Source organism: Ylistrum balloti, unplaced genomic scaffold (assembly GCF_031769215.1).
Source record: "Ylistrum balloti isolate Yb309-2 unplaced genomic scaffold, AGI_CSIRO_Ybal_v1 Utg369742, whole genome shotgun sequence".
Lineage (NCBI taxonomy): Eukaryota > Metazoa > Mollusca > Bivalvia > Pectinida > Pectinidae > Ylistrum > Ylistrum balloti.
The window spans coordinates 1,059,698-1,073,277 of record NW_026781951.1 but is presented as its reverse complement, the minus strand read 5'-3'; the positions used below and the strand labels follow the sequence as shown (position 1 = coordinate 1,073,277).

The window sequence follows — 13,580 nt, the reverse complement described above, 5'->3', positions numbered from 1 at the left end:
ACTGTTATAGTTATAACAGGATGGATCATACACAGTCCCATCACTGTCCTCTATAGACAGGTTGTACTGTTATAGTTATCACAGGATGGATCATACACAGTCCCATCACTGTCCTCTATAGACAGGTTGTACTGTTATAGTTATCACAGGATGGATCATACACAGTCCCATCACTGTCCTCTATAGACAGGTTGTACTGTTATAGTTATCACAGGATGGATCATACACAGTCCCATCACTGTCCTCTATAGACAGGTTGTACTGTTATAGTTATCACAGGATGGATCATACTCAGTCCCATCACTGTCCTCTATAGACAGGTTGTACTGTTATAGTTATCACAGGATGGATCATACACAGTCCCATCACTGTCCTCTATAGACAGGTTGTACTGTTATAGTTATCACAGGATGGATCATACACAGTCCCATCACTGTCCTCTATAGACAGGTTGTACTGTTATAGTTATAACAGGATGGATCATACACAGTCCCATCACTGTCCTCTATAGACAGGTTGTACTGTTATAGTTATCACAGGATGGATCATACTCAGTCCCATCACTGTCCTCTATAGACAGGTTGTACTGTTATAGTTATAACAGGATGGATCATACACAGTCCCATCACTGTCCTCTATAGACAGGTTGTACTGTTATAGTTATCACAGGATGGATCATACACAGTCCCATCACTGTCCTCTATAGACAGGTTGGATCTCTTGTTTTTGTTTTTATTTTATCAAGTTTACTGTTTGCTTTGCTGGAACAGATTAAGGTTGTTGATTTTCATGTGTAATTTTGTTGATGTCATTTTTCTTAAAGGATAGGAAATGTTTTCCTAGGCATACACAAAGTATTGATTGAGATCACGGAATGAGATCACTGTATTGGATCTAATGAGTTGATAAAAGTTTTTAGCTCACCAAAGATGTCAACTGTTTCTTTAGCTTAAACAATATTGTGTTCCCTAGTTAAGTATATATACTTCCTTAATTGGCAAATTCTTCACAATAATCAACATGCTCACTGTGAAGTTACACCAAATGACTAACTTTAAAGGTCATATGGGTTAAATGTATTCATATCTTTCCCACACCGAAAAGGTCTCTAGTTCTGTAATTGAATCAGGAGCACGCTTTTATGAAATTCTACCAAAAATGACCTTGAGATTGACCCACTCTCCAGATAAAGGAGTCAGCTATATTGTCCATCTTCAGGAAGTCTCAACAGTGAACTTCTTAAATAAGAGATTTATTGTAATTTTGAGCTGAACATCATAGCTGATTATACATAGATTCAGCTTGTATAGATGTAAAATGTTTTTTCTATTAAATCATCATGGAAACTGATACTTCGTGTGACTTCCAGTCTCACTAAAAATGATAAACACACACCATTAGTGAAGAATATTCCATGGTACAGAGATAAACTTCACAGGGAGATTTGACCTTGTGAAGCAACTTTGACACAACATTTACAATCTTATCTGTTTCTTAGAGTGTTTCCGATATGTCTTATGGTTTAAGACTTGTCAACTTTCCCAGTTGATAACAGAAATTAGTTATAAAAAGTGACAAGATTACTGTTGATCAACAGAGCCCTCTAGAACACTTGTTCTAACTTCCTTTTGTGAAATATTCTTTACGTTCATTTGCACATTCACACATTTTAAATACAAATTCTGAATATAGTGATATTGCAGAATGTGATGCTGTTGGTCAAACAAAACCATGTGTGATTATGTTGTACATTTCCCCTTACTATCCATAAGGAATTTTAAACTCCTAATTCTCCAAACATTTTGTTCAGAAAATTATAGGTTGCATCTCTTTCAGTATTGTACACTACAGTTTATTGTACCTACCATAGTATATCATAACTATTCTATTGATTCCAGTATGAACCCATATAATGTATTTCTTCACTTTGTAGATAGAATCAGGGTAGTGGTTTTTTTTTATGTTTTTCCAATACAGGTAAACACATTTTTGACTCCTTCATCCGATCAGTCCAAGGTCAACTTGTATCAACGTAGGTAGTGAACATGCTGCACCAGTGTGGAAGGAAATTAATCACTTGGGCAGTACACAAGCTTGGTTATATGAATAATACATGTATTTACTTAAGATATTTGTACCAGTGGACACTGGGGTGTGACTAGACATAATACATACTTTCTGATAAATGATTTAATCTGTGTGAAACACAGTACCCAACCTCTCTAACTGTACCTGTGTGCTGCAGTGTTCTCATTGATCAGGTAACTGTGTGTTATCTCATTGTTTATTTGATGGAAATTGTGTGTTTTCGTTTATTTGTAAAACATTTATTAAGTGAATACTGTATATATTTTTCTAAGAAATTTTGCTTATACATGACAATTTATTTCAGATGATCTAAACTTATAGACTAATTTATTTAAAAAAAAACTCTTTTTCTTCATTTCCTTGTTTAATTCTTATATGTATATAAGGCTACAATGCACAAGGTACAGAGATTTATATAAAATATTTGTGATATTTGAATCACCATCTTTCATATCACAACTTAAGATGGTTTTTCGTCCCTTATAAAGGGCCTTCAGTGTCCATCGGCCGAAGGGATTATCGATACCCTACATTTACACTACCACTCTCGATTTTAGTTTATAACTTTATATCTGTTTTATGTTCTATGTATGTGATGTAATTTGTGTAATATTTGTGTCTTGATAAGGGGGCAGGTTGCCTCGAAAATTTGACAATTCACTTGTCTGTACTGTCACTATTACTTCATTGATCATACATGTATGATATATGATAAGATGAGAGAACCAACAGTCTTGAAGTTTAAGAAAGCGGCAATGTTCCTGAATGGATACCACAAATCAGCAGCTTAGGAGTAAATTACATTGTAAAGTCGTCCTGATGACGGCCGCATAGCCGTCGAAACATGTCGATGATTACCATACCGGAATAAAAAGAAGAACAGTTCTTGGATGTTGGGATTCCTTTATTTTACTCATATGTATGATATATATTTATGTATATCAATTGTAAGTAAGACATTTTGGACATTGTAACACAATTGTAACAATTTGTCAGGGCCTCAAACTCTAATTAAAACAGATAACATAAAGGCCATTCATATGAGACTTACATTATTTCTTATCATTTGATAAATCTGAGGACAAGGTCAGGGGCCAACATTAATATATAATGTTAGGTAACAACTGGGTAACACTTATTGGATTTCTATATAAAGAAGGTTCCATATAACAGCTAGGTAAGTTTTATATATGTGGTACAATGTATCATCAGACAGAAGTTTGTAATTGTCAGAGATTTATATATGTGGCACCAATGGATCATCAGACAGAAGTTTGTAATTCTCAGAGATTTATATATGTGGCACCAATGGATCATCAGACAGAAGTTTGTAATTCTCAGAGATTTATATATGTGGCACCAATGGATCATCAGACAGAAGTTTGTAATTCTCAGAGATTTATATATGTGGTACAATGGATCATCAGACAGAAGTTTGTAATTCTCAGAGATTTATATATGTTGTACAATGGATCATCAGACAGAAGTTTGTAATTCTCAGAGATTTATATATGTGGCACCAATGGATCATCAGACAGAAGTTTGTAATTCTCAGAGATTTATATATGTGGTACAATGGATCATCAGACAGAAGTTTGTAATTCTCAGAGATTTATATATGTGGCACCAATGGATCATCAGACAGAAGTTTGTAATTCTCAGAGATTTATATATATATGTGGCACCAATGGATCATCAGACAGAAGTTTGTAATTCTCAGAGATTTATATATGTGCTACAATGGATCATCAGACAGAAGTTTGTAATAGATTTATATATGTGGCACCAATGGATCATCAGACAGAAGTTTGTAATTCTCAGAGATTTATATATGTGGCACCAATGGATCATCAGACAGAAGTTTGTAATTCTCAGAGATTTATATATGTGGCACCAATGGATCATCAGACAGAAGTTTGTAATTCTCAGAGATTTATATATGTGGCACCAATGGATCATCAGACAGAAGTTTGTAATTCTCTGAGATTTATATATGTGGCACCAATGGATCATCAGACAGAAGTTTGTAATTCTCAGAGATTTATATATGTGGCACCAATGGATCATCAGACAGAAGTTTGTAATTCTCAGAGATTTATATATGTGGCACCAATGGATCATCAGACAGAAGTTTGTAATTCTCAGAGAAGTTTGTAATTCTCAGAGATTTATATATGTGGTACAATGGATCATCAGACAGAAGTTTGTAATTCTCAGAGATTTATATATGTGGCACCAATGGATCATCAGACAGAAGTTTGTAATTCTCAGAGATTTATATATGTGGCACCAATGGATCATCAGACAGAAGTTTGTAATTCTCAGAGATTTATATATGTGGCACCAATGGATCATCAGACAGAAGTTTGTAATTCTCAGAGATTTATATATGTGGCACCAATGGATCATCAGACAGAAGTTTGTAATTCTCTGAGATTTATATATGTGGCACCAATGGAGATTTATATATATATGTGGCACCAATGGATCATCAGACAGAAGTTTGTAATTCTCAGAGTTTTATATATGTGGCAACAATGGATCATCAGACAGAAGTTTGTAATTCTCAGAGATTTATATATGTGGCACCAATGGATCATCAGACAGAAGTTTGTAATTCTCAGAGATTTATATATGTGATACAATGGATCATCAGACAGAAGTTTGTAATTATATGTGAGATTTATATATATATGTGGTACAATGGATCATCAGACAGAAGTTTGTAATTCTCAGAGATTTATATATGTGGCACCAATGGATCATCAGACAGAAGTTTGTAATTCTGGTGATTTTGTATATATGTGGCACCAATGGATCATCATTAACAAAGTTTGTAATTCTCAGAGATTTATATATGTGGTACAATGGATCATCAGACAGAAGTTTGTAATTCTCAGAGATTTATATATGTGGGTGACAGCCAAGATTCCTTTTGGATTTTTGCTTTTTTTATTTTATCATAAAAGAATTCCTTGGTATTAAAATATATTCTTACAGTGTGAACTGTAATGTTTAAATATAATTTGACATTTGCGTTTGTTTTACTGATATAGGACTCCAGTAATGAGGATATACTAGACAATCTCTACACCCAAGATTACGAGCCTCAGGTGTTAGCAGCTCTATCAGCCACCACCATGATGCATTTTTTTCCGTATCCTCGCAAAGACATGGAATATCCATCCATTAATCTCCAAGAGGCTTTCTACTGTAGTAACACAGACTCCTCCTCTCGATTTCTGAAACAAAAACAAGGGAAACAACTCCGCAACCAGTCAGTGACTCCAGCTAATGTCACTCGTCTCATGTCAATACGTTGGCCTCAGGGTGGAGGCAGGATAACAATGAATGCTGCTCACAGTCAATTTTCATTTAGTAACTTAGACTTTCCAGTTTCTGAAGAAGTCATTAAGTCTATTACAACATTTTGTTTCCCAGGTAATAACAAAAATTTCAAAGATACACACCTCAATTATATTAATTTTCTGTAGAAACTTTTATCACTGTTTCTCATATAGAGGTACAGGTGGTATATCTATGTGAGTCCTTGCTCAAGTTGTTTTTATTTAATTTGTTTATTTAATATTCTCTGTGTAATTATATCCTTAAACCTAGGACAGAACCTTTTAATAACTACCTTAAACCTAGGACAGAACCTTTTAATAACTACCTTAAACCTAGGACAGAACCTTTTAATAACTACCTTAAACCTAGGACAGGACCTATTAATAACTACCTTAAACCTAGGACAGGACCTATTAATAACTACCTTAAACCTAGGACAGGACCTATTAATAACTACCTTAAACCTAGGACAGGACCTATTAATAACTACCTTAAACCTAGGACAGGACCTATTAATAACTACTTTAAACCTAGGACAGGACCTATTAATAACTACCTTAAACCTAGGACTGGACCTATTAATAACTACCTTAAACCTAGGACAGGACCTATTAATAACTACCTTAAACCTAGGACAGGACCTATTAATAACTACCTTAAACCTAGGACAGGACCTATTAATAACTACCTTAAAGCTGGTGTGATGGTCATATAATTATATTTATCCTGCCACTGGCACTGCCACATACATTCTTGCTGTATTCAGCAGTGACAGAAAACAGCTGAATTTTAGCATGTGCTGTAATTTGACAGAATTACTCTCTGACTTCACACAAATGTTACATTTAAAGATATAAAAAGTTGTTGAAAGAGGCAATTTTACATGTTGTAATGAACAAGTTGATTTATGAAAATCTTAAAATATAAGCCGTATTTTGGGACAGAAAGACAAAAGTGGCTTGCCTTGTAAGACGATGACCATGTATTCTCTATATGTCTATTTGCTCCATGTTATACATCTAATTTATTTTCTTGTATGTGATTTTCATTAATTTTAATGTTGATGAATAACTACATTTTTATCAATTACAGATAATATGAAGATCTATGCAACAAAGCCAGAGAGTTTTGCTCACTTTCTTGTACTGACAGATATGTCGGGAAACAAAAGTTATGCTACCTGTTTGACCTTCTGTCGATCTTTCATTGTGGAAAAGGTATCAGTTTCAGTTCTCTCTGTTGAATGGCAAGGATTTCCTGAAATATTTGCTATAGATTTATCAACTACTGTAACTGCAGCTACTGTAACTGCAGCCCATATAAATGTGTACAGATTTTTGTTAAAAATCAGTTTACAATAGTGGCAATATAGACCTAAGTTCGTCATTCAGACAGGGGGCAAAACCTAACTTAGGGTGAAAGTACTTTTCAGAATCTCATCATATTTCTAGCCATTGTGTTTTGTCCATTGTTGTGCACCGTCTGTTAACTTCTTCATTAAAAACATTACTCCTTCATAACACTCAAGTGGATTTCAACCAAATTTGGAGGAGTGGGCAATCATTTTCTAAATTCATAAATTTGTTTCATCACCTGGGGACTGAGAATTAAGGCCATGGATTGGGAAGTTGGTAAAATTTTGCTTTAAAACACTTCCTTAATGCCTCAGCATATCTCAACCAAATTTGGTCAGAAACATCATTATAGGAGTGGACAATTAATTCCTCAATTCGGCAATTTGATTTGACACATAGGAACTCAGAGGCTTGATCCCAAATCAGGAATTAGGGTAAAAATGTGTTTTAAAACCCCTACTCCTCTTAACATGAACTAAATCATCACTTGGGGATGTTAGTTATTTTTTAAATTCAAAAAGCAAATAAATCTTATGAGAACTGGGGGATGAGTCCCGAAATGAGGAATTAAGCTGACGTTTTCTTCACCAATGCTTGTATACCAAAATGCCCAAGTGGATTTCAACCAAATTTTGTTTGAAACTGCAATAATTTCTGAAATGAGTGTTTGATGAATGTTATCAGATGAATATTACTATCCATGGACCTCTTTTGTACTTACCATCAATTTAGATTTTATTAGGACATCTGAAACAAAATCTCAGGTGGCCTGTAGCATGGTAGGATGAAGGGCTACCAAGTTTGTTCAAATGAATGACCTTGACTCTCTTTTGTCACTGATGTCAAATGTTTTAACAGCTTCTTCTCTAAATTCAATAGGCCCATGGTGCTGATATTGGGCCTACAGCATGCTGGTATGACGGGCTACCAAGTTTTTGTCAATATGAATGACCTTGACCCACTTTTAAATTCATAGGTGTCAAATGTGTTAAAATCTTCATGAGACTTCTTCTCATTAATAAAACAATCCAGGCTGTAGATATTGCTTCTTTAACATAAGTGGATGAAGGGCCACCAAATTTATTCAAATAATTGACCTTGACCTATATTCAAGGTCTCTTAGGTTAAATGAGTTGAGACCTAAAAGATGAGTTTTTCCATAAGCAATTGGTCAGGAGTAATGACATTCATATATATTTATGTATATTAAGGATATGATTTCAAGTTTGCAGAAAATATTTTTATGAACCAACCATGTCTTCTTTGTATGCTCAAGAGTAGTTGAGCAATTGTCTTAGGCCTATATGGCCTCTTGATTATATAAGTCTTTACAGTTAGGTGACTGTTAAAGCCCATAGGCCTCTTGTTGTTGTTTTTTGTTTGTTTTTTGTATGTATGTTTTGGTGTATTTTAACTCTGATGTCATTTAAATACATTGTATGCATGTTGAACAACTTTTGCACTTTTTCTTGTTTGATTAACTTGAAGGATGAGCGTGGCCATATATATATGACTCTGGACACTACAATGGAAGCTTTGACCGCTGGTCAATACAGGACTTTCGTCCCCCACTGTGGCATTTTCATCTCTAAATTCCCTTACTTCTCCACTACAAAGGATATACTATCATAGTAAGTGAGCTATTTACTGGCATTTTATCACAACATTTACAGTGAATTTATCTGTACTATTTTTGGCATTTCGTGAGATATGTCACTGATTTAATGTACCCTGGAGCGTGTATCATGTGTTGCATCAGTCAGAAATCAATTGTGATGTCATGATAATGACAGTATGATAATTTACTGCCTCTGTCTTTGTACTCCTCATTTTTACATTAAAACCTGCCAAAATGTAACTTGCCTTGGTTATGCTATAAAAAATATCTTGAATTGTTTTCATTTTATATGAGATTTTAACTTCATTGTGAAGTTTTAAATTTTACTTGCCAAGACTCACAAAGATAAAAAATTCTAAGACTTGTTTTATAAGATCTCATATGAGTTGTACACTCATTTTCTGATCTGTTACAGCATGACGTCCCTTATATCACAAAAACCTGATGATATGCTGGCCTTCATAAAGGAGATCTCCCATACAGTGACCTTGACTCCTGTGCCTCCTGTTGGTCCGGTGGCAGTCGTAAGTTTTTACAGGAACTATATATTGTTTATAACTGGTAAATCGATGAAATTATTGACAATTAAATTGTTGAGAAACAAGAAAAAAATTTTAACATGAAGAAGAAATTTCTAAAAGAAATAGTTTTCCTCAGTTAAAAAGTTTGATGTATTACAATATCAAATGGGATTTCAGTTACGGGTATATCTAATTACATTTTTTTTTATATATATTTCTATTATTGGGAAATGAAAAGTTGAAGATAAATTTTTTTTCTGATCTACATGTATTTTGGTATGTGTTGCTGCTATGATTATAATCATTTAATGAAACTTTTCAGGAAATATGTCTCCACGACAAACAGCCATTTACAATCTATCCCCCTGTGAAGGCAGATAAATCTGTGATTGATATACCACTTCATTTAGTCTTCATCAGTTTCCATGAGGATCAGATACTCCAAGTTTTGGCCGCCCTGTTTATGGAGGAGAGGATAGTGTTCCTATCATCCAGCTATGCATTACTGACCACTATATCAGAGGTAAATAGCCTCACTTACCACTATATCAGAGGTTAATAGCCTCACTCTACATCTATATCAAAGGTAAATAACTTCATTTACCACTATATCAGAGGTAAATAGCCTCACTTATCACTATATCAGATGTAAATAGCTTCACTTACCACTATATCAGAGGTAAATAACCTCACTCTGTATCTATATCAGAGGTAAATAGCTTCACTTACCATTATATCAGAGGTAAATAGCTTCACTTACCATTATATCAGATGTAAATAGCTTCACTTACCATTATATCAGAGGTGAATAGCTTCACTTACCATTATATCAGATGTAAATAGCTTCACTTATCACTATATCAGAGGTAAATAGCCTCACTTATCACTATATCAGAGGTAAATAGCCTCACTTACCACTATATCAGATGTAAATAGCCTCACTGACCACTATATCAGATGTAAATAGCTTCACTGACCACTATATCAGAGGTAAATAGCCTCACTTATCACTATATCAGGGGTAAATAGCTTCACTTACCACTATATCAGAGGTAAATACCTTCACTTACCACTATATCAGAGGTAAATACCTTCACTTACCACTATATCAGAGGTAAATACCTTCACTTACCACTATATCAGAGGTAAATACCTTCACTTACCACTATATCAGAGGTAAATAGCCTCACTTGTCACTATATCAGATGTAAATAGCTTCACTTACCACTATATCAGAGGTTAATAGCCTCACTCTACATCTATATCAAAGGTAAATAACTTCATTTACCACTATATCAGAGGTAAATAGCCTCACTTATCACTATATCAGATGTAAATAGCTTCACTTACCACTATATCAGAGGTAAATAACCTCACTCTGTATCTATATCAGAGGTAAATAGCTTCACTTACCATTATATCAGAGGTAAATAGCTTCACTTACCATTATATCAGATGTAAATAGCTTCACTTACCATTATATCAGAGGTGAATAGCTTCACTTACCATTATATCAGATGTAAATAGCTTCACTTACCACTATATCAGATGTTAATAGCTTCACTTACCACTATATCAGATGTAAATAGCTTCACTTGTCACTATATCAGAAGTAAATAGCTTCACTTACCACTATATCAGAGGTAAATAGCCTCACTTACCACTATATCAGATGTTAATAGCTTCACTTACCACTATATCAGAGGTGACTTACCACTATATAGGTAAATAGCTTCACTTACCATTATATCAGAGGTGAATAGCTTCACTTACCACTATATCAGAGGTTAATAGCTTCACTTACCATTATATCAGAGGTGAATAGCTTCACTTACCATTATATCAGATGTAAATAGCTTCACTTATCACTATATCAGAGGTAAATAGCCTCACTTATCACTATATCAGAGGTAAATAGCCTCACTTGTCACTATATCAGAAGTAAATAGCCTCACTTACCACTATATCAGAGGTTAATAGCCTCACTCTACATCTATATCAAAGGTAAATAACTTCATTTACCACTATATCAGAGGTAAATAGCCTCACTTATCACTATATCAGATGTAAATAGCTTCACTTACCACTATATCAGAGGTAAATAACCTCACTCTGTATCTATATCAGAGGTAAATAGCTTCACTTACCATTATATCAGAGGTAAATAGCTTCACTTACCAATATATCAGAGGTGAATAGCTTCACTTACCATTATATCAGATGTAAATAGCTTCACTTACCACTATATCAGAGGTAAATAGCCTCACTTACCACTATATCAGAGGTTAATAGCCTCACTCTACATCTATATCAAAGGTAAATAACTTCACTTACCACTATATCAGAGGTAAATAGCCTCACTTATCACTATATCAGGGGTAAATAGCTTCACTTACCACTATATCAGAGGTAAATACCTTCACTTACCACTATATCAGAGGTAAATACCTTCACTTACCACTATATCAGATGTAAATAGCTTCACTTACCACTATATCAGATGTAAATAGCTTCACTTACCACTATATCAGATGTAAATAGCTTCACTTACCACTATATCAGATGTAAATAGCTTCACTTATCACTATATCAGAGGTGAATAGCTTCACTTACCACTATATCAGATGAAAATAGCTTCACTTACCACTATATCAGAGATAAATAACTTCACTTACCACTATATCAGATGTAAATAGCTTCACTTACCACTATATCAGATGTAAATAGCTTCACTTACCACTATATCAGAGGTAAATAACTTCACTTACCACTATATCAGATGTAAATAGCTTCACTTACCACTATATCAGATGTAAATAACCTCACTCTATATCTATATAAGAGGTAAATAGCCTCACTTATCACTATATCAGATGTAAATAACCTCACTCTACATCTATATCAGAGGTGAATAGCTTCACTTACCAGCCTCACCTATCACTATATCAGAGGTAAATAACTTCACTTACCACTATATCAGAGGTAAATAACTTCACTTACCATTATATCAGATGTAAATAGCTTCACTTACCACTATATCAGAGGTAATACCTTCACTTACCACTATATCAGAGGTAATACCTTCACTGACCACTATATCAGAGGTAAATAGCCTCACTTATCACTATATCAGGGGTAAATAGCTTCACTTACCACTATATCAGATGTAAATAGCTTCACTTACCACTATATCAGAGGTAAATACCTTCACTTACCACTATATCAGAGGTAAATAGCTTCACTTACCACTATATCAGAGGTAAATAGCCTCACTTATCACTATATCAGAGGTAATACCTTCACTGACCACTATATCAGAGGTAAATAGCCTCACTTACCACTATATCAGATGTAAATAGCTTCACTTACCATTATATCAGATGTAAATAGCCTCACTGACCACTATATCAGATGTAAATACCTTCACTTACCACTATATCAGAGGTAAATAGCTTCACTTACCACTATATCAGAGGTAAATAGCCTCACTCTACATCTATATCACATTACCACTATATCAGAGGTAAATAGCCTCACTTATCACTATATCAGATGTAAATAGCTTCACTTACCACTATATCAGAGGTAAATAACCTCACTCTGTATCTATATCAGAGGTAAATAGCTTCACTTACCATTATATCAGAGGTAAATAGCTTCACTTACCATTATATCAGATGTAAATAGCTTCACTTATCACACTTACCATTATATCAGATGTAAATAGCTTCACTTACCACTATATCAGAGGTAAATAGCTTCACTTACCACTATATCAGAGGTAAATAGCTTCACTTACCATTATATCAGAGGTGAATAGCTTCACTTACCATTATATCAGATGTAAATAGCTTCACTTACCACTATATCAGAGGTAAATAGCTTCACTTACCACTATATCAGATGTAAATAGCTTCACTTACCACTATATCAGATGTAAATAGCTTCACTTACCACTATATCAGAGGTAAATAGCTTCACTTACCATTATATCAGATGTAAATAGCTTCACTTACCACTATATCAGAGGTGAATAGCTTCACTTACCACTATATCAGAGGTGAATAGCTTCACTTACCATTATATCAGATGTAAATAGCTTCACTTACCACTATATCAGAGGTAAATAGCTTCACTTACCACTATATCAGAGGTAAATAGCTTCACTTACATCTATATCAGAGGTGAATAGCTTCACTTACCACTATATCAGAGGTAAATAGCCTCACTTATCACTATATCAGATGTAAATAGCTTCACTTACCACTATATCAGAGGTAAATAACCTCACTCTGTATCTATATCAGAGGTAAATAGCTTCACTTACCACTATATCAGAGGTAAATAGCTTCACTTACATCTATATCAGAGGTGAATAGCTTCACTTACATCTATATCAGAGGTAAATAGCTTCACTTACATCTATATCAGAGGTGAATAGCTTCACTTACCATTATATCAGAGGTAAATAGCTTCACTTACCACTATATCAGAGGTAAATAGCTTCACTTACCACTATATCAGATGTAAATAGCTTCACTTACCACTATATCAGAGGTAAATAGCTTCACTTACCACTATATCAGATGTAAATAGCTTCACTTACCACTATATCAGAGGTAAATAGCTTCACTTACCACTATATCAGAG

General features: G+C 34.2%; 1 protein-coding gene across 1 annotated transcript in view; it reads left to right on the top strand.

Moving 5' to 3' along the window:
* Window positions 1–3,828: 3,828 nt before the first annotated feature.
* Window positions 3,829–13,580, top strand: part of LOC132543178 (DENN domain-containing protein 3-like) — a 46,396-nt gene continuing 36,644 nt past the window's right edge. Inside the window, exons 1-6 of the mRNA XM_060206647.1 lie at window positions 3,829–4,218; window positions 5,145–5,529; window positions 6,529–6,653; window positions 8,280–8,422; window positions 8,825–8,933; window positions 9,253–9,453. Of these exons, the coding sequence (XP_060062630.1) occupies window positions 3,829–4,218; window positions 5,145–5,529; window positions 6,529–6,653; window positions 8,280–8,422; window positions 8,825–8,933; window positions 9,253–9,453 (1,353 nt within the window). The remainder of the gene's footprint in view (window positions 4,219–5,144; window positions 5,530–6,528; window positions 6,654–8,279; window positions 8,423–8,824; window positions 8,934–9,252; window positions 9,454–13,580) is intronic.